Genomic DNA, 25602 nt, shown 5'->3' with positions numbered 1-25602 from the left:
ACGAACTCTTGGAAGAAAGGAGTTCAGAAAAGCAGGAGACAACGTAGCAGCAGTAGTGGGCTCCTGGGGATGTGAAATCCTTTCCTAATAGAAGGATCAGGGACCTTTATAACTTTTCTTAAAAGTGCAGCATAGGAGGGGCACCTGGGTGGCTCAGTCAGTTAAGCATCCGACTTCGGCTCAGGTCACGATCTCACGGTCTGTGAGTTCGAGCCCCGTGTCGGGCTCTGGGCTGATGGCTCAGAGCCTGGAGCCTGCTTCCAATTCTGTGTCTCCCTCTCTCTCTGCCCCTCCCCCGTTCATGCTCTGTCTCTCTCTGTCTCAAAAATAAATAAAAAACATTAAAAAAAATTTTTAAAAAAAAAGTGCAGCATAGGAAAGAAATTATGTATGTTACTTAAGAAAGATGAACAGAGCAATGAGCAAATGGAAATAAAGGCACTGATGCAGCCAGCAGCCCCGAGTTGGGCACAGACACACAAAGATACAAGTGGGTCTACAGAATCTGATGGACGGCAGCATCCACACCCCTACAGGCCTAGACTGACCGTACTATTTGCAAAGAGCCAGCCTGACCACAAGAAACCCAGTGTATGCCTGAGCAGGCAAAAGTCCATGAGAAAAGGAGAGCAGTTAGAACACTTGACTCAAAAATATTCTCCTCCCAAAATCTACAAAAAATATTCTCCTCCCAAAATCTATGCTGGCATAGGATAATCTTCACAGGAAATGAGCAAGGTTAATGTAAGGACCAGGTGTGGAAAGAAAACACAAATAAGTGTGAGTATAAATACCTCTGAATGGGAACACTCAACTAGTGGTGATGTCAATTTTTATGTGACATTTTAGGAGTAAAGCAACACTTAGCAGGATTCCAACACAATGCATCATGATTTATTGGTTTATTAATCTATGTTAGAAATTAGGGCATAGTTACAAAAAAGAAAATTATATCGACAGAAAATATGTCATTTTACATAAGAAAATGTATGTACATACAACATTGTAGAACAAGATAATGTCTGTTTTAATCAGTAGGAAAATGATGTGAATTCAATAAATGATTTTGGGCCATTTGGCTCTCTGTTAGGAAAAAAAAATTGACAGGTATCTAACAACAAAAGATAGATATTAAGATTAAATAAAGAAATGATTTATGAATACATGGAAATACTTGTGACAGCAACACTCCTAGTTGGACACAAATCCTAGAAGCCATAAAATGAAAGGCTGACTCATTTGATTACCTAAGAATTAAAATCTTAAATGTGAAAAAAGACCATAAGTAGTTTTTTATAAATGACAAGGCTTCTATTTTAAGATGTCAAATCAATCACATGTTATGGTCTCCTTTGTGGTTCAAGGCTTTGGAATTTCTGAACTTAAGGTAAAAACTATTCCATAATTATACTGCAACACAAAGAGAGGAAACCTCTTCTGATCAGAAAGTGAGGAATCCTAGCAAATTGAAACAGGCCACAGATGGCAAATGATGTAGTGTGGGCATATGAATATTTATTCATCAATGAGTTTTTTCAATAATAAGCCAATGACAATCAAAGATGAAAGTGTACAATTCAATATATTTCCTTCTGAAATAAGTTTCGTAAAAATATTTGTGCATTGTTAAGAAATCTATTCTTCATTCATATCCCAGATGAACTTCAAGGGAATATCTTTCATCTCCGTTTGGAAAATCATGTCAAACTTTTCATTCTGCTCAGCAGTCATGTGATTTTTCCAGTCTCCAACCGTACCTGGGAGGAACAGCAAAGAAATTGCTTCAAAGCAGATTCTGGGAGGAGGAGGCATGATGCCTTAGTGCTGGGAGAAACACCATTTTTTGGACATTCATTTTCCTCCCTAGTAAGGCCCCTGTTGCTCCTGCACATGGCAATGGCCCTTTTCTCTCCCACTTTATGGCAAGGGGAAAAGAAAACTCATCATCACAATTAGGTAATTTAAGGTAATTAGCTCAAGCCCTGAGCTGTCAGCTACCTGACAAACGAGAAAACTCCTGCAACTTGTTGACTATTTTGTTTCAGGCTAACATGGGCTATTGTAGTTTACAGAAGTCCTTAAAAATTCCAAAAATCAGATATCATTAGACAAATATTTACTGATGAGGACATGGATGCTCAGAGAGATTTTTAAAAATATAGCCCAAGCTCATACAGTTTGGAATGGCCCACCTGTAATTATTCCATCTGTACCCAGTGTAGGTTTACAACAATCTTACTTTAAACTTACAGACAGAGTTGGGATGGCAAGTAGAGGTTGATAGAAGGAGAGGCAAGAAACACTGAATGTAAAATCACGCTAAAGTGTAAACAAATAAATAAACCAGCTTCAATGCTAATGAAACTGAAAACACAAACACAATTTGTGCAGGAGTGGTAAAGCCAGTACAAATGACATTACACTTCATAACATCTAAGAGAAAAGTATGTGTAGAAGAAACAAGGGAATGTGCATCATTTCCGTAAGGAAATTTGGCTTCTCTTATTTGTTGTCTGGGCCATTTCAGTCTCTCGTTTTTCAGGTGTGTTAAAGATGTGTAACCACAGAAAATTTTCTTTTTTCAAAGAAAAAAATGCAAGTGCTATGATGATGGCATTGGAGAAGGATTGTAGCATCTACAACATGACAGGATGCGCTGAGGGTAAAGGGAAGGGCATGTCCCCACTTCAGGTTGGCTCCAAGTTACCAGTGTTTCATATTTTTTAGTTGAATGGGTGAAGATGTACAAAGTAGTTAAGTGAAGGAAATATTAATGCATTTAAGCCACTATTTATTGCGATTGGTGTAGAGGCATAAAACATTCTGATTAAGTGTAAAATTTATGTCAATAATTCTGTATTATCGATTTTCCAGGTACTAAGAAGATCATACATTTTAACTTAGAATAATTTATAAAATAATAAAAATATTCTAACATGTTCACATTTATCATTTATATGAAGGAATCATTCATTTAAAAATGCACTCACCAGAGGTATCATATTGAGATAAAGGAGATATTCCTATACATTTTTATGATGGAAGATTCTTTTGTTACTGGGTAGGACTATTATGTATACTATACTATTATGTGTGTGTGTGTGTGTGTGTGTGTGTGTGTGTGTATACTATTATATGTATACATAATAGTCCTCCCCAGTAACAAAAGAATAGTGAATATGTGTTGTTAATTCAGTCCTGGACGAGGTTCAGACCAAATCACAGAGATGGAAGAACAGCCAGTGATGGCCAACTGTGCCACCATTAATTCATCATCATGTGCCTAGCCCATTGTACTGGGGGAAAATAGTCTAACACTAAATGAACATCCCTTTTGTGGTAGACATGGTGATAGGCATTGGTAGATTTCCAGGGGTCAAGGAGAAGGCCTTGCAACTTTAGGCTATTCATCCAGACACATTCTGGGACCAAATAATATAGTCTCTTGAAGAGCACCAAGAAGAAATCATGGAAAATCAACTGTGTAGGGAAGGGAACAGGGCCATAGCAGCTCCACATCAGGAAAGCTTAGAAGCTACACTTCGGTATGTTTGTATCACAGTGCAAGATAGCCAAGCATTTATTGTTCAGCATCACCTTTGCGAAGGAAATGACCTTTTTTTTGTATCCCAAAATGGGTCTTGAGTTTATTGTCATAATTGGCTCGTGGGTCATTCTTCATGTTTTCAAATGTGGCCTGTCTCACAACAGCATCCACGTCCTCTTCACTCAATTCTTTCCCCCAAAATTTGCATACTTTTAACACAGAGCCTCTGAGGTCCTGAAATGAATCATAATATGATAAATGATGCACATTATAAGAAAAAAGACACACACAAAAGTCACAGCTAAATATCATTATGGGAGTGAAAAATGTAGGTGCTTAGGATACTTAGAAAAGTGGAGCAGGACCATGAGAAGGTTCTTGCTTATTCCTTCTTGATAAATTAATTCCTCCCTTGTCGACTGTTTTAGAGTGCATATTAGGAACACTCATATTTCATTTTATTTGTGTTGAGTGGGCAAGTATTTGGTGAATAGCTACTATATGTCAGATACTGCCCTAAATGATGGTGCAAGTGAACAGAGGCACAACAGGGAATCAGTTCTGGGAATTCAGTACAAGTACTTACTGGCAAAGAGTAATTATGTAACAGAATTCAGAGAAAGTTCCTCAAAGATGAGAAATTTGTTCTGGGAATTAAACCAACACCAGGACTTTTTTGATAGACAAACTGAAGATAGAGTGTTTAAATCAAAAAAAGAATATCTGCAAAATTGTGGTTGCATGGGAGGTGTGGGATCTCAGGTCACAGGAGTATGAGAATTTGAGTTTCTCTGGGGCTATATGGGAACAGGTCTGGGATGAGAAAGATGGGAGATGAGCCTGTAAGCAATAGAAAGACAATCAACAAAACTAAAAGGCAACCGACAGAATGGGAAAAGATATTTGCAAATGACATATCAGACAAAGGGCTAGTATCCAAAATCTATAAAGAATTCACCAAACTCCACACCCGAAAAACAATCCAGTGAAGAAATGGGCAGAAGACATGAATAGACACTTCCCTAAAGACATCCATGGGGCGCCTGGGTGGCGCAGTTGGTTAAGCGTCCGACTTCAGCCAGGTCACAATCTCGCGGTCCGTGAGTTCGAGCCCCGCGTCAGGCTCTGGGCTGATGGTTCAGAATCTGGAGCCTGTTTCTGATTCTGTGTCTCCCTCTCTCTCTGCCCCTCCCCGGTTCATGCTCTGTCTCTCTCTGTCCCAAAAATAAATAAACGTTGAAAAAAAAATTTTTTAAAAAGACATCCAGATGGCCAACAGGCACATGAAAAGATGCTCAATACCACTCCTCATCAGGGAAATACAAATCAAAACCACACTCAGATATCACCTCATGCCAGTCAGACTGGCTAAAATGAACAAATCAGGAGACTATAGATGCTAGAGAGGATGTGGAGAAACAGAAACCCTCTTGCACTGTTGGTGGGAATGAAAACTGGTGCAGCTGCTCTGGAAAACAGTGTGGAGGTTCCACAAAAGACTACAAATAGATCTACCCTATGACCCAACAATAGCACTGCTAGGAATTTACCCAAGGGATACAGGAGTGCTGATACATAGGGGCACATGTACCCCAATGTTTATAGCAGCAGTTTCAACAATAGCCAAATTATGGAAAGAGCCTAAGTGTCCATCAACTGACTAATGGATAAAGAAGATGTGGTTTATATATACAATGGAATACTACTTGGCAATGAAAAAGAATGAAATCTGGCCTTTTGTAGCAACGTGGATGGAACTGGCGAGTGTTACGTTAAGTGAAATAAGTCATACAGAGAAAGCCAGATACCATAAGTTTTCACTCTTATGTGGATCCTGAGAAACTTAACAGAAGACCATGGGGGAGGGGAAGGGGGGGGGAAATTACAGAGAGGGAAGGAGGCAAACCATAAGAGACTCTTAAAAACTGAGAATAAACTGAGGGTTGATGGGGGGTGGGAGGGAGGGGAAAGTGGGTGATGGGCATTGAAGAGGGCACCTGTTGGGATGAGCACTGGGTGTTGTATGGAAACCAATTTGCCCATAAATTTCATATAAAAAGAAAAAAAGAAGGGCCATATTGTGAAGAAGATTACAAGGCCAGCCAGACACTTGAATCTCTATTTCGTAGGTGATATGCACTCAGCCAGAGAGTCTAGATTTGGTATATGCCCTATGGCAGGGGTAACAGAAGCTAGTGACACTCAGCAGGTGGCAGCCTTTAGGGTGGTCGGCCTTTCAGCTCTTTCTCTTCTTTCCTGCTAAGAGATCCTGGTGGTGTCCTGGCAGCAGTGCCCAGCCACATTCCATAATGATCACTATTAATCCAAATTCCTCGTGGCAATCCCACTGTCTGCTACAAGAGATTAGTTTAGGGTGGTCACATGGCCCAATTTGGGTATTGGGTCTGAAAGAGGAAGTCAAACAGAAGTTTCTGAGAGTGAGTTTCCTCATGGAGCAAAGGTGGGAACAAAGCAAGGCAAGAATGCCACTTTTCTCCCCGTTAACACTCTGTCTGCCATGTAAGCTATCATGTGAGGACATGACTTTGGAGCTACAACTGTCCTGCTACCATGAGGGAAACATCGTCATCACACCAAATATGGTACAAAAGAAACACAGAAAACCCTGGGATATTCTTGACATGCATGAGCCAAACACCCAGCATCAGGGTAGCCTGGCTCTGGGTTTTAGTCAGTAAGCAATAGAAGTTTTCTTTTCAGGCACATATAGTTGACTGTACTGGGAGCTGAATTCTTTCCAATCATACACAGGTATTTTCATTTAATTTTCCCTGCATGGTTTAATCATACACAATAAAGACAAGATTAAAGTTCCCAGGAAATGTACCTGCAAGTGAGGAACACACATCTACAACATTAGTATAATTAAAAATTGAAGGAAATAGATATAACAATTCACAAAAGAGAAACCAATAATCTGACTCAAAATAATCAAATCATTCACACCAACATACATAAACAGACATCTATTGACACACAGATAAATTTTGAAAAGAAACCTCCAGTGGTAGTTCTAAATGGAAACCTGGTACAGAAAGCATAGAAGTGATACAGGAAAAATGTCTCCTGGTACACAATCTGGGTTGTCAAATTTGATATCATCCTTTGGGTGTTCTGGGCATAAACAATCAATTCATTCAGCCAGGCTGGCTTACAGCGTCAGTGAAGTCAGTAATGTCACATTTCTCACCTTCTTCATCTCCTCATACATCAAGAACTGAATGTTGAACAGGCTTTTGTGCTCATACCAACCTTTGATGTGGTCAAACCAAAGACTTCCTACCACTGTGGGAAGAACAGATACATCATTAAGTAAATATGTTGAACACATTGAGAAGAATCTACAGTCCTAGGAGATGCAGGAACCTTTAGTAACAAAGGAGGAAAAGGAAGTGTGCTGCTAGATTCCAGATTTCCCCTAGCATCTGGTTGTGGGAGAACCATCCAACTTCCACCAGGAAACAAACATACAGTCAAGGAGAAATTAGTCTCTTAAAAATGCATTTCATACAAATAGAAAATAATCTTGCCATGGGGTTAGAAAAACTGAAAAGGGAAAGGAGGAATGAATCCTCTCCTTACTTCTCCCACTATCCCCAAAGGCACATGGAGGTATTTCCACTCTTCAAGGAGCACGAGAGGTCTCTGAAGAGTCACTTCAGCTCTGCCACAATGCATTGGAGACAATCGTAAGTCTGTTCCAGATCATCACGTTTACTTCTGCAAGCTTTGTTCCTGGTCAAATAGCTGCACTGGCTCCTCAGATATGAATGTGGTGAGCACCTGTTTTGCTCAATGGATAGAACATGCAACTCTTGACCTCAGAGTTGTGAGCCCCATTCTGGGTGTAGAAATTACTTAAACAATGAATGAAAATTTACTAAAATATTTTTTAAAGGACTCTTGGGAGGAGCCCCTTGAAATATGAAGTGCAAAGCTCCAAACGTACGCTCTCACTGAGCTACTTCTCACTAAGCTAGGACAGAAATCTGTGTGCTAGTGAAATAATCTCTCCATGGTTAGATGTAATTATTCTCTGTTGGTATGACTGTAATCTTGACATTCTGTTGAGAAGGAGAGAGAGTTAGCAATGTTTGTACAATGGCTGGACATGGTCACCTACGACAACACTACCAACTGGCTTGATACGTTGATTACTGATCCCCATTCTACTCTATTTAAGCAAACTCTTTCTCTCTGCTAGAGCTTAAAAACTCACCACAGGACACCAAACTTAGTATTTTATGAAATTTTAGTTACCTTCTCCTTCTAGAAATAGTTTCATGAATTCCACAAAGTTATCTGTAGCGGATGCTGTCAGTTTCTTTGAAAAGTGAAAAAATGAGCACATAACATCCTTGGGGTTTCTGTATATGTAAATAACCTGGAAAGAAAGGAAGTATTCATTATATCTGATGCTTTCATAATGTTATATCTGTACCCTAATGCCCTCCAACTGAATGAAGCCTGTTAGCTTAACTTTACAGTTTCTAATCATGTCTTGTATATATTCAGCCCTCTTTGTATTTTGCATTTCTCCTCTGCAATGGCTCTCCCTTAATGATTGGGAGACTTAATTATTGGTGACTATCAATTACCTCACGTGGTACCTCTTCTTACTCCCCTAGACAGAAACCAACAATATTCTCCTGTCCCTACCTCAACAAGCTAACATATGTGAAAATATCTCATAGCTATACAATTATGGCAATAGGAAAAACTTACTAAGATATTTTCAAATCATCTGTGAAAGTTTAGATTGTATTTCTCTCATCCTTCAGTGCATGGTTCACATAATTCTTATATATCTTCACAGTATAAAGCACAAGTACTTGACCCGTAGTAGTTACTTCTTCAATATTTTTTCATTGAAGGACTATGAGATTTAATTTTAAAAATGTATATTGTAACCAATCAGAAGCCATAATTTCATAAAGCAGTGAAGCAACCCAAAGACATTAAAAATACAAAGTATTGGGGCGCCTGGGTGGCGCAGTCGGTTAAGCGTCCTACTTCAGCCAGGTCACGATCTCGCGGTCCATGAGTTCGAGCCCCGCGTCAGGCTCTGGGCTGATGGCTCAGAGCCTGAAGCCTGTTTCCGATTCTGTGTCTCCCTCTCTCTCTCTGCCCCTCCCCCGTTCATGCTCTGTCTCTCTCTGTCCCAAAAATAAATAAACGTTGAAAAAAAAATTAAAAAAAAAATACAAAGTATTGGGGTGCCTGGGTGGCTCAGTGGGTTAAGCGTCCAACTTCAGCTTAGGTATGATCTCATGGTCCAGGGGTTTGAGCCCTGCATCAGGCTCTGTGCTGACAGCTTAAAGCCTGGAGTCTGCTTTGGATTCTGTGACTCCCTCTCTCTCTGCCCCTCCCCTGACCATGCTCTCTCTATACCTAATAAATAGAACAAAATATATAAGGAAACTGGGAAAAGGAGTGGTTTGAAGATAAAATCAAAACTCCTTTTGGTATTGGAGCCCATATTTGGATAATACCTATATAGAAATATATTTGACATCTCTATAGATATAGAGTTATTAAATACTTTACATCAACCTAGAATTAAAAGGAGAAATCAACTCTACATACATTGTATTTAACTTACGTGATTAGATAATCTAACTGAGGGATTAACTATAGAGGGAGAATAGGAGAAGGCCAGGCCGAAAATCTGGGAATCATCAGCTCTCAGAGGTTGGACAGAGAAGGAGAAGCCAGTAAAGAGGAAGGAGCAGCGTCTCAAAATGTAATTGTATAAGTTAGAAAAGATCTCGCATAACATTTCCTAAATAGTAAAAGCATCAACTTTTCTCACAAAAAGCCAAAGCCCAAGACGAGAGTGCAACAGGTTAGGTTAACTCATCATCTCGATGCAGTCATGGACTGAGTCTCCTACTTTTCCACTATGACATGCTAACCCTTCTTTATGTCCCACACAGCTGCCACTTTTCATCCCCATGGTCAATTAAAATAATGAAGAAACCTTCTTTCAGAGGACACGAAAGAAACTTCTTCTTTGCTTGTGTTGTTGTTCATAAGCTTGTCACTCACCTGTGCCTTAAAAATTAATGGCAAGATGCCTGGTACCAAGCCCTGCTTTTGCACCAACCAAATTTTACCACTCTAACCATCAGACCAGAAGCATATACAGGATACAAGTCCAAACAAAATGAGAGCTCTGCTGAAATGAAATATGAAGAGAGGGAAAGGTTTTTGGGTAGAATCTCCTCTAAGTGTCCACTGAGATAATATGATACCACGAATGTGGTGTCTGGAACAGCGGGAAAAGAAAATGTTTAAAGACGTAGAAAGCGATCAACTATGTCAGATGCCAGTGATAGGCCAAGTAAAGTGACCAAGAAATGATCCCCCCTTTTCAAAACTATAATAATAAGGGACGTTGGCATTCAGGATTCAGTGAAAGCGCGGAGAAGGAGGCTAAACGCTTTTAAGAAGTTTATCTCAAACAGAAAATGAAAGGCAGGAAATGAAAATTGAAATGGAGCAAGACAAGTTTTATTTTACTGTTAAAAAATGCCACATGAAAACTTCATTATGGGCCAAACAGAATGATCCAATCAGCATAAGGAAATTGGTAATGAATGAAAAAAAAGGAAATTATATTGTTTAAGGAAAGTCTTTGAGAGTAGAACAAGTTTCTCAACAGTGGCACCATGGACATTTCCCCCAGATAACGGTCTGTGGTTGGGACTACCGTAAGCATCATGGGACATTTAACAGCATCCCAGGCCTCAACCCACTATAACTAGCAGCACCACCACCATAACCAAAAATGCCTCAAATATGCTAAATATCCTGTGGGGAATACGCAGAGCTGAGAGCTGATGATTCCCAGATGTTGGCCTGGCCCGACTCCCATTTGCGAAACAGTGGAACAGACAAAAGGGATCCAAAAAGGGATCCAGACCATGAATGAAGGGGCAGATATATAATAAGAACAAAACTGTGTACACATCCCACCTTTTCCTCTTAAGGAGGGACAGCAGTGAGGGGAGGTTTTGCATGTGGAGGGCATCTACTGTTAATGGTTTACTTGGAGTCTTTTACTGGGATAGGTGGAGCAGAATGCTGCTGAGGTTTGAGAAGATAAAGAAAGTATGAAAAGTCAGTATGGAAAGGGGGGGAAAGCAAAACATTTTTAAAAAGTAAAGTGTGAGAATTGTGGCCATAAATGTAAAGAAAGACACAATTTTTAACTGTTTTGATTTTTTCTGACCACACTACCAGATTCAGGAATATAAGTAGTAATATAAAACAATTGTGTTTCAGCAGAATTAAGGGTTGGCAACAAATCATAACAGTTGAATTAGCAAAAGAATTTAGACAAAAAGGATTTGAATTTAAAATGTAGAGTCACTGGTGGGCAAGGAGCAATTGAGGACACGCATATGTATGAGAGTGAGTGTGGGGAATAGGAGTGGGGAGGGGGCTGGAGAAATGAATGTGCTGACACATCACTGCACGGAACACCTGAAAAGAGCAGGAGGAAAAGGAGACAGCACTCAGATAAGGTGCTTGAAGCAAAGATCCGCATTAGGGCAATTACTGGTGATCCCTTTTGTCATTCATTCAACTCTAATGCCTTCTGGACAGGGTTCTACGCATTACAAACTCCATCTGTCTCAAGGGTTTTACACTGTGGCCAGAAACATAGACAATAAATAAACAGGTAAGTATGTATTACATCAGAAAGCAAAAACAGAGACAAAGGCAGGTGCATAACACGTGGGTTGCAGAAGAGGGTTACTGAGGTTGGTGGAGGAAGAGTGGCTGGAGTTTAAATCAACCGGAGAGGCCTGGCAGGGCTAGGGTCTGGGAGGCCAGCGCAGAGCCTGACGGGTCAACCTGAAGGAGGCAATCCCACACTTGTGTGGCCCTGACAGGAAGTGCCTCCTTCATGTTGATCCTTTGAGTGCAGTTGGCCTCACTCCTATCTGGCCAGCCAGAGACAATGTACATCAACTTTGAAATAATCCCGAGTCAGAGGAGTGGAGGTAGAGAGGGAGAAAATGAGTCAAGAGTTGAAATTATCAGTGGGTGGAGGTGACTGATACTGGGAGAGACAGAAAAATCACTCAGTAGTTACAAATGATTCTCTCTGAGCTTCCCTCAGATTTCCAATGAACTCGGTACATTTACAGAGAAAGTGGGCAAAACAGGTTGGAAGCGTCAGAAGGAAGAGAGGAGAGCATACAGAAAAAAGAAAAAGGAATTGTTGGCAGTTTGTATACACATGGTAATATAGCTAACAAATGAGAGGGTATATAATACATAAAGTATATGATATTATAATATACTCTATGAAGTAAATTAAATACACTCCTATATAGTCTCATTTTCCAATGGTTGTGTTCCATATGTGATCAGAAAACAAGGGGTGAAAGAGAAAATCAGATACTGGAAGATAAGAACACAAAAGTCTGTTGAAAATTAACGCGTGACAAATACCACACTTGCTAACACCTGGACGAGTGCAGCATCAACGTAATGAATAGAAATGAAATAATGAAAAAGCAGTTGTCTTTCAGCAGCCATAGTCTATTTTCCTACTTTGGCTTTTTTGTTCTTTAGCCCCCTGGGAACCAAGTAGTATGGGATGTGGGTAACGAAGAGACGAGGAGATGGTCTTTCAGCAAGATCCACTTTTTGAGGGGTGTACTCAATAAACGGGATGCGTTCAACTGTTTCCAGATTCCCTATGCCTTTGCGATGTTCTTCAAAATAAATCAAGCATAATATCTGCTGAAACCAGACAGTACCTGTAAAAGAAAGAATTTTGTTTTAACGATGCGAAAATTTATCCAAAAAGTATATAGATGTGTCATCCGTTTTTTAATCAGAGCTTGTTATTATAATACGTACAAAGGTAATTTTGGCTCAATGGAATTTTTAATATATAAAGGGTGCAGGGTGTGTAAAGACAAACATACGTTGCCTTTGCGTTTCCTTATAAGGAGATTCTACATGTGAAACTCCATGGGCATTTGTCCCACAAATTTTTCTTGAGTCTTCTGTACTTTCTTCTGCTTCATATATGGGAATTTTAAATTATCTTCTATGCCTGCCTCAAGATCTCTTTCCCCAACCCCACTCCTAGGACGTTAGCTAATATAGAGAAAAAAAATTGGCATTTTACTGATAGAGTCACTTTCCATCTTTCCCCCATTCCCTATGTTTCTTACTGTGCCCATGATGTCACTTTGGGAAATAGTGTTCATTATAAATCCCTAAAGGAGGCCCTGTGATCCACGTGGAGACAGGAAGGAAAAGATTAGACCTTTTGCTGTAAGTGGGATGTGACAAATTCTAAGGATGACTATTTCTCCCAATTCCAGTTAGAGTGGACATATGTCACAGAATACACGGGTGTACTGCCTACTCTAGATGCCTTCCACTTCATTTTGCATGCTTCATATATGGGAATATTAAGAGTTAAAACACACCTTCTGTAAGGTCATGCTTCTCATATATACAGGCAATGCTTCAAAAACCTACCCCAACAAGAAGTCACATGTCCCAGAAAGGTTCAAATCAACATCTTAAATGAGAAAGTACATTGGCCCCTCATCAATTCCCATCCTATAATTCCTTCCTGAGACCACCCTATCACCCTGCCTGTGAAGCAGCAGCACCTGGTAAGCAAGATCACTGTTAAGAATACATGCCTTGCTGTCAGGTGGTATGCACCTTTTCTGGAGCATGATGGGTATAAATCCTCCAGTGTTGCCCAGGGAAGACCAAGATCATGCGTGCTTACATGTTACCACAGCTGATGTTCAAACACAATGAAAATTCATTGTTATGAAGCTCTAAAAGGGTTTCTTACATTCTCCAACCTTTCCCAGATAAGAAGTACTGCTTCTGCATCAGGTATCACAGCTTCAGGGGTGCCAAGGAATTACCAAACATGACCTTAATGGGTAACAAGTCTGCAGAAATTTAAGACTATGAGGACTGGAAGAACGTGTTCCCCAGGCAAAATAGGCTGTATTTTTCCTGTCTTTGTCCTCTCTCCTGCTTCTGCTTCCATATCCACTCCCGTATCACAACCTATCTTTCTCGTTTTCTCTTTTCTTTCTTTCTTCCTTCCTTCCTTCCTTCCTTCCCTCCCTCCCTTCCACTTTCCTTCCCTCCTTCCTTCCCTCCTTTCTTTCTTTCTTTCTTTCTTCCATTCTTTCGTCTTCTTTCTTTCTTTCTTTCTTTCTCCTTCTTGCCTTTTTGGATGTCAGAGGTTAATGTAAGTTGATATTTATCATTTTCTGCAGTCATGCTATACTAACATCACTGATTCACTGCAGGCACTCCAAGATCTATTAATTCCTTATATTCACATTTCCTGCTTCCATTCCTACCCCTACTTCCACCACAGACAAGAAGACTTTAGGGTTTAAAGTATATTCTTTCTTGGAAGATGTTCTTTTGAAATATGTATTGTTGTATGTGCTTGATTTTTAATCCATGCACGTCATTTCTTACTGTTTGTCACTGTGAGCTGTGGTTTAACATTCCTTTACATGCTACTGCTGATCCATTGCACCTAACAGATGCTGTCTGTGTTTCAGGGTGTGCATTCATGCACTGACCTGTCTAATTTCCCCCAATGGACAGCACACCCCAAACAACACTGCCACATACACCCTCACTCATGTTGCCTATGAACCCATATGAGATATTCTTGGAGACATATACTCAGGAGCAAGATTGCCTGGTATGTCTGTATTTCAGTTGATCAGATAGTGCCAGACTGCTCCCCAGAGAATGGCTGCTTCAGTCTACTCTCCCAGCAGTATCATGCTAAACATGCAGATGTGTGTGTACTCCTTGTCAGCATTCAGGGTTTCTGACCTTTCTAATTGCTGTCAGTGTACTAGATATAAATCAAGTGACTATTGTGTACCAGCTTTGTGTTTTTTTGTTGGTATTGGTGGAGAGTGGTTTCCTTCGGTAAATTTTCAGCTTATCTCTTTGGCTCTTTTTATAAGTAGATCACTGTTCTCTTCCAGTTTATCTGTAAATATACCTAATATATTCTAGGTATTAATTATTTTTAATTATAGTCATTGCCAGTAGTTCCTCTCTTTCAGACCCTATTAACTTTGCCTAGGGAACTCACTGTTAAGCAAAGCCCAAAAATCTTAATTTTGATGTAACTGAATTTATCAAACTTTTACCTGTATATTTTTCTTTGGACATTTGTGTAGAAGCTCTTGACCACTCCTTAGTTACAATGATTTTTCTACAATATTTTTAATAGAAATAGTTGTATAATTTTACCTTTAATATTAGTGTCTTGAATATACTTAGAGTTTACTCTTTTATGTGCTGTTCGATTCCAGGTGAACTTCCTGCAGATAGTGACACAGATTTCCTGGGACCAAATATACTATCTTTTCCCCATTAATAAATGCACCTTACTTAAATTTATATTGAGTTCTGTTATACACATGGAATTGTTTTTTTAGGTCTTTCCTGTTCTTCTGGGTTATTTGTTCTTGTCTAAATGCTATGATGTGCTTCCTAAGGATGGCTTTGTAAAGAATGAACAAATTAAGTATGTAGATATATGGTATAGTATAAGGTGATATGTGTTATATTATGGAGGGAAAATAAAGCAGCAAAGAAGAGTGTGAGAATTTTGAATGAGGCTGCATTTTTAAATATGACCATCCAGAATGCCTTAATGATAATATAAGTTTAAAATAAGGACCCAAAGGAAGGGAGTAAACCATGCACATATCAGGTAGAAGAGCATCAAGGGAAAAAGATTCTGTGAGTGCAAAGAGCCAGAGATCGGAACATGTCTGTTAAATTGAGGTAGAGCAAGAGAATCAGTGTTTTCTGGGGAAAAAAAAATATTAAAAACATTTTTTTCTAACAAATATTTTAAGAATTAGTAACAATCCTTCACAGACTCTTCCAAAAATAAAAAAAGTGGGGACACTTCCCAATTCATTTTACAAGGCTAACATTACCCAGATAAGTACCAGAAAAGACACTAGAAGAAAAGAATGTCACAGGCCATCAGTCTTGATGAATATAGATGCAAAAAATCCCCAATAAAATATTAGCAAACTGAATTCAACAACACATTAAAAGGATCATACACCATGATCAAATACAATTCATTCCAGGGATGCAAGGATGGTTCAACATCCACAAATAGAATAGTTTGATAATGCATTAAAAAATGAAGCATAAAAACCATATTATCATCTCCATAAATACAGAAAAAAATTCAACAGAATTGAATATTGTTCATCATAAAAATTCTCAAAAAAATGTAGAAGGAACATAACTCAATATATTAAATGACATTTATGACAAGATCATAACTAACATCTTTCTCAATAGAGAGAATTTCAGTTTTCCATCGGTGTAGAGAAACTTATTAATCCAGTGATTTCCCTCTTCATTCTCAGCAGTATATCTTCTATCTACACCTGGCTATGGAAGGGACCCCCCTACTGTGGGATCAATGGGATATACCTGTGGCTCGGCCTCCCTAATGTCATTCACACTGAATGGGGATGAGGCCGGACAGTGGCTCATAGAGCTGAGTATGAGCCCTAGCTGTGGGCTAGAAATGTCCTTAATAAACATCCTTATTTTTCAAAAAATAAAAATAAAAAAATAAAACACAGGTAGAGAATGTAAATAGATGTATGTGTAGGCCCCCACACACAAAATGTATGTATATATTCTACACATATATATGAGTGGTATCAAAAATAAGATCCAAAGTATTTGGGGAATGATCATAATTAGTATAAGTTCAATTTCCTCTTTCTCAGGTACTTGGTCATTAAATACAGCTTCAAGTATGTCCCAAGAAGCTGCCTAAATGACACATATTCCTGTGTCCTTTCCCAGCCCACTTCAGCAACTCAGTGTTTGATAGGGTTTCGTCAATCTCTCTCCTTCTTCATTATGCCCATTTCCCTTGCCCACATGAGAAATTACTTATATCCAGTAGATTGACTATATATCCAAATAGAATATGCTCCTAAAAAAACAGTGCTCCCATATTACAGAAATATCATTTTATTAATTATATTAGCTGTTGGAATACAGGACTCACCAGATTTGGGGTATGTGATTATGAAGACATCATCATCTCTGATTTCAAAATCATCTAAATTTTCTAAAATTTCAAGATTAAGTTGAGTATTTGCAAAATAACATCCTTTAAATTTGGTTAAAAATTTGTATCTTCCATATTTCTGTTGCCTGCAAAATACAGATAAATTATTTGAGAGAAATTTAGTAGAATGTTATAGTCTTCCCTTCTGTATCTTTCCTTTTTAACAAACACAAACACTGAAAACCTGTTGGCTCTGAAAGCTATTCGCCTGGATTCTGGATGTGTGGAATTTGGGGAATGCCCAAGAGACTTCTATTTATGGGCTAGCTCTTGGTTTTGTTTGTGCGTGCTCCATTCATGTAGGTATGGGGAAAGTAGCTTAAGAGTAATTATTGTAATATTTCTAAAAACTGATGCTCTTAATCAGAAATCTTATGTATATTTGAACAGAAAATGTATATACAAATAGGATTTAAGTGGGCTTCAAAAACACTTGGCTATCAGACCAACCACATAGTCCTTTATGAGCTGGCCTTTTTCCCCCCCTGTAAATGAACTACATTCACTTGCTTAGGTCTTAGTAGGTTCATAAAAGATTTCTTTTATATAATTTCTCGGTAGGCATTATCTGTTTATAGTAATCTTGGTACCTTTGAATTTAACTTTCTTTTTTTTCTTTTTTTTAACTTGTGACATCTTTTTTTTTTTTTTAATTTTTTTTTTCAACATTTATTTGTTTTTGGGACAGAGAGAGACAGAGCATGAACGAGGGAGGGGCAGAGAGAATCGGAAACAGGCTCCAGGCTCTGAGCCATCAGCCCAGAGCCCGACACGGGGCTCGAACTCACGGACCGCGAGATCGTGACCTGGCTGAAGTCGGATGCTTAACCGACTGCGCCACCCAGGCGCCCCTAACTTATGACATCTTTAAAGTTATTGGGGTAGTACCAGCATGAATGGTCACAGACATGAGTCTATTCCGGGAAGCCTGAGACATTGCGTGTGAGCAATTAAATTGTCCATAATGATAATATGGACAATGGCACAAAGGAAAAGCATGAAAGAAAACATTTAAATAATGGATCACATGTAGAAAGTACAAACCAAGACTTGTGAGTCGTCATTTAAGTACATATTTTGCCTTTCATTATTATCTCTCACTAACTATATGGAAAAACGCATTTTGATATGAGAACTCTGGGTTTCAGTTTTCTTGGAGGTACTTCCAGATGACTCTGGAGTGTCCTATTCCTAGTTCTCAAAATAGTTGATCATAGCAGTAGCTGACAAAATAAGAGCTTAGAATTGCATAAATTTGAAAACAATTCCAGAAAGCCAGAGCCAAGGGTCATTATAGAAAAACGGAAATAAGCATGTTTTTTATTTTGTTAATGTTTATTTATTTTGGAGAGAGAGAGAAAGAGAGACAGAGCGCGAGCACAGAAGGGGCAGAGAAAGACGGAGACACAGTATCCAAAGCAGGCTCCAGGCTATGATATGTCCGCACAGAGCCAATGCGGGGCTCAACTCAAGAACTGTGAGGTCATGACCTGAGCTGAAGTCTGATGCTTAACCAACTGAATCACCCAGATGCCCCCAAATAAACAACTTTTAAATATATTTTCACAGTCCCACTGTTACTGGAAAACCTAGGATTGGTAGCCTCTCTTAACAAAAGAGATTTACGAAAAAAAACCAAATTACTTGGAATCATCAACATGAATTCATAGGCAAGAAAGAAAGTGGGGGACCAGACAGCAAAGGATGGAGAAAGACAGGAAAGATGAGTTTTCGGTCACTAGAGATATTTAAAGAGTCTCTTTGCCATCTGCAGTGTCCAAGATGAAGAACATAATTTACATCTCGATCCCCACATTGGGCTGGAATAGTAACTTGCATTATAAAGAAGCAGTGGCTCCTTAGTGCAGCCAGTTCCACGTCTTGGGATTAAAACAATAACAATAAGGCTGTAACATTTTGATCTTTTCATAAAGCAAACAAGATTTTGTTGCTATCAGAGGTGGTACTCAGGGGTCAAAAGGACAAATATGAGGACTGCCAGGGCAAAGATCTCAATCAGAACAAGTAAACAAGTTTTGTACAAACGTGACTTCACAATGATGCTATTAAAATGTGGCCACACAAACCGGCAACAAATTTTTAAAGCCTTAACAGGATTCATTAGATTAAATCATGAAAATCTAATAAGCAACCAGGTAAGAATTATCCATTGTTAATAAAAGTAGGAAGGTTGTGTTTAGAAAACATTTAAAAATATATATGCCTGACCATAAGAGGCTCTTTTTTTTTTTTTAACGTTTATTTTTGAGACAGAGAGAGACAGAGCATGAATGCGGGAGGGTCAGAGAGAGGGAGACACAGAATCTGAAACAGGCTCCAGGCTCTGAGCTGTCAGCACAGAGCCCGACGTGGGGCTCAAACTCACGGACCGTGAAATCATGACCCAAGCCAAAGTCGGCTGCTTAACCGACTGAGCCACCCAGGCGCCCCAAGAGACTCTTAAATACAGAGAACAAACTGAGGGTTGATGGGGGTGAGGGAGAGGGGAAACTGGGTGATGGACATTGAGGAGGGCACTTGTTGGGATGAGCACTGGGTGTTGTATGGAAGCCAATTTGACAATAAATTATGTTTTAAAAAACTTTAAACCAGCATAGAATCACAAAGATAAAAAAAAAAAATACAGGGGCGCCTGGGTGGCTCAGTCGGTTGGGCGTCCGACTTCAGCTCAGGTCATGATCTCACAGTCCGTAAGTTTGAGCCCCGCATCGGGCTCTGTGCTGACAGCTCAGAGCCTGGAGCCTGTTTCAGATTCTGTGTCTCCCTCTCTCTCTGACCCTCCCCCATTCATGCTCTGTCTCTCTCTGTCTCAAAAATAAATAAACGTAAAAAAAAATTTTTTTAATATGCCTGGTTTGTAAATTAACATGGAGGAATAATGAGAATTACTAACAAGAATATGGAAAATACAGAGTGACTTCTAACAGTGAGATAAAAAGTTAGAAAAACTTATGTAAAAGATACAGGAATGTTGGGGAGTGAAAATTGGTCCCTTTTATCTTTTCACAAAAGTAGAATAATGGTATCTTATAATACTGGAGCCTAGGCAGGGACATTGTAAACAATGCATCTGTGTCAGAGATTGATCATGGTCTGGCTATCCGATGGGTCCCCTATATCAAAGGGCTTATATGTTCCTCAGGGTCCAAATGTGTAGAGTAGGCTTTAGGGGAAGGCATATGCTCCCATCTGAGCCCAACGTGATTGCAAATTGGATGGGAAGAAAACCTGGCATGTGACATATGTAATATTACCCAGGGTAGAAAGTTGAAGCTCTTGTACAATAGATGTGGAATTATAATTAGAATGAAGGTGATTCACAGTCAGTTGAGGTTAGTTGGAACACCTGTCAATATCTAATTTTTGATGTTCAGGAGCACCAGGCAATGCACTGAAGGTAAAGTAAGGGATTTGCCTTTAGCACCAGTGGCCAAACAGCAAGAAACGTTCATACCTAAAGGAAGTGGTGTAGCAATTAAAATCCTTGGGAAGTGGCAGGGAGGATGTGAATATACCTTTAAAAGTGGGGAAAACAGACCAAAAATATCTTTTGTGGCCAAAAGATATTGCTTCTGATGGAGCTCAAGGAAAAGGCCATAGGACAATTAGGACACATGCCTTTTCCTCGAATTGGCTGTGTTAACAGGAAATAAAGTAACAAGATAAGCACACAAAAGGGGACATATCATCGATGGACTCCTTTTCTAGGGAAGTAAACTATTTGAAAACATATGAAAAAACTTAGTGTGATCCCAAAAGGGGGTAAAAAAGAAGATGAACTAGAATGAATCTGGTATTCTGCTATCATACATACTATACATCTACCCTCTTATATTCTCCGTGTATTAGAATCTAGTATAAAACACTACTGTTATGGTCCATTATATCTTTGTTTTAGTGTAAAATGTTCTTGAATCTCTATATAAATATTTTGGAACCAAAACAGCTAGGTTGATTGAAAATCAATGCAAAACAATTACATAATATTTTTGCTTCAAATATATGAGCTGATATCTTATATTTATCTAGCCCAGTGTTTAGAAAGATCACCTGAGGGGCTCCTGGGTGGTTCAGTCTTGGTTTCGGGTCAGGTCATGATCTCATGGTTCGTGGTTTCAAGCCCCCCCCCCAGGGCTCTGCACTGGCAGCCCAGCCCCTGCCTGGGATTCTCTCTTTCCCTCTTTCCCTCTTTCTCTGCCCCTCTTCTGCTCTCTCCGTCTCTCAAAATAAACTTAAAAAATCTTTTTAAAAAAGAAGGAAAAAAGTCTCACCTGAGACTGTATAATTAGTACAGTTCAGACAAGTTAAGGGGAGCAGAGTTTGTGCCCAGAAATATACTGCATTAGCAGGTGGATTTTTTTGCGACAGAAGCAATACAGATCCAGCAGACCCAAATAGCTTTTTACTTTTCCTTAACTGCCTAAAAGAATTTCCACAGGTGGCCTGTACCAGGAAGAAAACTTATACCAGAGATAACTTTGTACATCATAAAGACTCAATCACATGGTTGAGGTTGAGTAAACACAAAGAATATGTGCTCTTCACATGTTCCTGTCAATCATCTTTGTCTTCTTTGAATTCCCAATGCTTTCACCCCCTTCTCTTTAGCTCAGGATAATATATAAACCTCAGTTGTGGGACTGTATTTGACTCTTCCTGTTATATGGGGCTGCCATATGTAGGCAATTACATTTGTTTTTTTCTCCTGTTAATCTGTCTTATTTCAACTTAATTACTATATCAACCAAAGAACATAGAAAGAAAATGGAAAAGGTTTTCACCCTCAATCAAAAATGCAACTACTCACCAATAAGAGCTTGTTGAAATGAAGACTGAACTTCTGACATCAATGTCAATGGGAAGAATAATCTGGTTGAAAAAGACTTAGCTCGGGGCGCCTGGGTGGCGCAGTCGGTTAAGCGTCCGACTTCAGCCAGGTCACGATCTTGCGGTCTGTGAGTTTGAGCCCCGTGTCGGGCTCTGGGCTGATGGCTCGGAGCCTGGAGCCTGTTTCCGGTTCTGTGTCTCCCTCTCTCTCTGCCCCTCCCCCGTTCATGCTCTGTCTCTCTCTGTCCCAAAAATAAATAAACGTTGAAAAAAAAATTTTTTTTAAAAAAAAGAAAAAGACTTAGCTCAAGACTATGTTTTCTATGAGGAGATTTAATGATTCACCAATTAGCAGATCTCCAAGAATCAACAGCTTAATCATGACGTGGGATTAGGCTGATAGTGATGGTAAATCATCTAACAGACTGGTGAACAGCCTTGATAACTTTACCACACAAAAAAGTGAATGTCAAATATTTCAGCTAGCTCACTGGCACTCAGTGCTCCTGGGCAGGGTTCAAAGTATGCTTTGGAGTAACATTAAAAAACAAGGACGGATTTGTTTGTTGTCCCACTCCACGATACTCTTAAGGCTGTAGGTTACTAATACCATGGTTTCAGTTGCTTCTATTTCACTAGTACTACTCTTAGTGTCTTTAAATCTTTGTGTTGTTTCTTATGAAATGGTGTTGAGAATAGGTGTAGTGTGAACAATTAAGAAGTGGAGGGAAGAAATCCACATCTGTAAGTAGCAAATACTTTGAAGGATAAAGGGCCTTCCCAAATCCGACTATCATACGCTTGACACAAATCTAATACACGTCCAACTACCAGTCAACATCTCCTGTCATTATTCCCTTCAAAGGGCCACCATTTGCAAACTTTTCCATGCTAGTGATACCACAGAAGGAGAGATAAGTTATGGGATTGGCTCTTCGGGTAATGTTTTATGTCTTCTTTTTCACACTCTATTCAATCGGTTTGTGGTCCAAATAGAATGGCCATAAAGGATTCTAAGGCCTATTTAAAATCCCTCTATACGTACTTGGGTTATGGACCTTAAATGCTGTTACTCTCTACTGATAATGCTTCTTCAATAACAGACATGGTTGTTCCAAGTTCCACAAAACCATAGAGTCTACACTGTCATTCAGCACCAGGACATGTATGGAAGTGTTGAATCACTGAATTGTAAACTGGAAACTTGAATTACAATAAAAACTTAAAAATGTAAACATAACTAAACATTGAAAAAATTAAAAAAATCAACTGTCATTAGAGTTCCAGTTTCAGTATGGTGGTATTAACCACCTTTCGCCATCTTTGAAGCATCTATAAACAACACTGGATGAAAAAAAAGAAAAGCCTCAAAACTAGCTGAGGATACTAGAGAGTAAGCAAAGGCAAGCATTTTGTGGAGGAGAGACAAAATTTGAAGAAGTGGCCAGGCAGAGTGGGGATAAATTTTTCTGGGTTTTGTTTGTTGTTTTTGCCCCCTTTGTCCCTGGAAATGGCCACAATTGCAGAACAGTACAGGTGGCTCAAAATGAAATGGATTCTTTCATCTCCAGATGCTACTGGTAAACACAGCATTTTCAGCATAATTTACTCCATTTGGCTGGAAGATGGCCATGGTGTCCTTTCATGATCAAAAGACGTATTTAAATTTAACAAAATTTACATATTCACCAGAACAGGCAGTCTGAGGAATATACCATGTGCTTAGCAAAGGGGACTCCATTATAAACAAAAAATTCGCATGAAATGGTAATAATATATTTGCATCATATGGTAATCAGAATGAAGTTCACATCAATCTCACTCCTCCTTTTCACAACCCTTTCAGATAAGCCTCGGCATGTGCTTCTTTTCCCCTATTTGTCATCATAAAAAATATGGAACAATTTTTAAAAAAAGAAATTCCTCTTGAAGTGGTGAGGAAGCTGAAGGGACTCATTTAGAAAGACTCCATCATGAGCAAAGAACCATCCCCATTTGGGGCATGGTAGGCTATCACTGCATCTGGATCCCTGGGTTTAGCCTCACATCCAGATCTCTTTCTGGAGCCATTCAGAGGAACAATTTGGGTGGATTGGAATGAGGTAACTGTTACCACCAGGATGTTAAAGAACAAAAAGAAAAATTAAGTAATCCCCCTGCCCTAGAAATTCCCTTTCCCCTTTCTCCACCTTCTCCTCGTGTTCTTTCCGAATTTTAGCCATTCTAAAGGGTGTGAGGTGATATCTCATCGTAGTTTTGATTTGTAGTCCCCGATGATGAGTGATGTTGAACATCTTTTCATGTGTCCTATAGTCATTTGTAGGATCAGAAAGAAAGTCTACTCATGCTTTCTGCCCATTTTTTAACAGATTATTTGGTTTTGGGATGTTTTGCTTCATAAATTCTTTACTTATTTTGGATATAACCCTTTACCCCATATGTCATTTCCAAATATTTTCTCCCATTCTAAAGGTTACCTTTAAATTCTGTTGATTGTTTCCTTGGATGTTCAGAAGTTTTATCTTGATGAAGTCCCAATAGTTTATTTTTGCTTTTCTTTCCCTTGCCTCAGACAACATATCTAATAAGTTGCTACAGTCAATGTCATTTACAAGAGCCTTTTATCCTATACGTAGGGGAAAGAAGAGGAATCACTTTGGGTGTCCTAACCCAAAAACTGTGGCTTGTTCTCACACAGGCAATCTCCCTCTCCAAACAGATAGACCCAGTAGCAGAGGGTGGCCAGGATGTTTTCAAGTAATAGTTGCAACTGCCTTGCTAGTTGAAGAAGCTAATAAACTTACTCTGGGACAGCATCTGGATGTTATGACCCCACATCAAGTTCAAGGAGTTTTAGAGGCCTAAGGCCATCAGTGGCTAAGTGGAAGGAGATTAATAAAATAACAAGCCCTTCTTCTTGGCATCCCTGATATAACCCTCAAGGTGTGTCAAGACTTCAACCCAGATACTCTATTGCCTGGCAAAGACAATAAAGAACTTCTAATCCACTCTTGTAAGAATAGTATACAAGTATAGTCAAGTAGGCCTGTCTTAAAGAATAAATCTCTGTCTAATCCAGAGGCTGACTGGTTTATAGATAGAAGCAGTTGTATGCATACAGGAATAAGGAAAGCTTGATATAAAATTTATCATTGTGCAGGATGTAATCAAGGGCAAACCACCTCCTCATATTTTAGGACAAGAGGCTAAACTAACTGCTTTAATTTAAGCACTACAATTAGGCAGTTAACATTCAATATATGTACTGATTCTAAATATGGTTTCTTGGGGGTGCCTGGGTGGCTCAGTCTGTTGAGCCTCTGAGTTTGGTTCAGATCACAATCTCGCAGTTTGTGGGTTCGAGCCCCGCATGGGCTCTGTGCTGACAGCTTAGAGCTTGGAGCCTGCTTTGGATTCTGTGTCTCCCTCTCTCTCTGTCCCTCCCCTGCTCATGCTCTGTCTCTCTCTCTCTCTCTCTCTCTCTCTCTCTCTCTGTCAAAAATAAATAATGTTTTTGACATTAAAAAAATGTTTTAAATATGGTTTCTTAAAACTCCATGCCCTTACAGCCTTCTGTAAATATTGTTCCCTTTTCTGTTCCCACTTCACATTGGTATTTTTTACAAATAATAATAATTACAACAGGAATCTTCCTTTTCTGTGGATGCAATTGTTGCTGCGTGGCTTCCAAATCTAAATATCCTAATTCATGTGAGGAGGCCTCATATATTCTTCCAAGCCAGACAACTTATAATGGGGAGCCCTTCATTTAATCAGATGGGTCAGGATTTTTATGCCTCCCAATAGACAGAGTCTACAACCTCTTTCAGCTTGAAGAAGTTACAGAAGATGAGGCCTTCACCCTCCAACACCCCCTATAAGAATGAGGAGGATAAAAATCCCATAGCAGGGAGATGAAGTAGGGAAACTGAAGACACTTCATTCTAGAAAGGCTCCATCTCTGCTGTTTTTCTGTTAGGTCTCATTTACTCATGTTCTGTATTTTTCCTCTGGATAAGCCAGACAA

The 25602-nt window shown here is 39.3% G+C and overlaps 1 protein-coding gene across 1 annotated transcript; it reads right to left on the bottom strand.

Annotated features, from left to right (window-relative positions):
• Nucleotides 1–1635: 1635 nt before the first annotated feature.
• On the bottom strand, nucleotides 1636–21595 carry LOC125166727 (amine sulfotransferase-like). Its single transcript, XM_047860731.1, is given in 8 exon segments — nucleotides 1636–1757; nucleotides 3598–3781; nucleotides 6759–6853; nucleotides 7829–7952; nucleotides 12137–12345; nucleotides 16665–16793; nucleotides 16796–16813; nucleotides 21556–21595. Coding segments are annotated over 8 exon segments (921 nt in total).
• Nucleotides 21596–25602: the final 4007 nt, after the last annotated feature.

The sequence above is a fragment of the Prionailurus viverrinus genome, chromosome B2 (genome assembly GCF_022837055.1).
Source record: "Prionailurus viverrinus isolate Anna chromosome B2, UM_Priviv_1.0, whole genome shotgun sequence".
In the NCBI taxonomy this organism is placed as follows: domain Eukaryota; kingdom Metazoa; phylum Chordata; class Mammalia; order Carnivora; family Felidae; genus Prionailurus; species Prionailurus viverrinus.
This window is presented reverse-complemented; position numbering and strand designations above follow the sequence as displayed.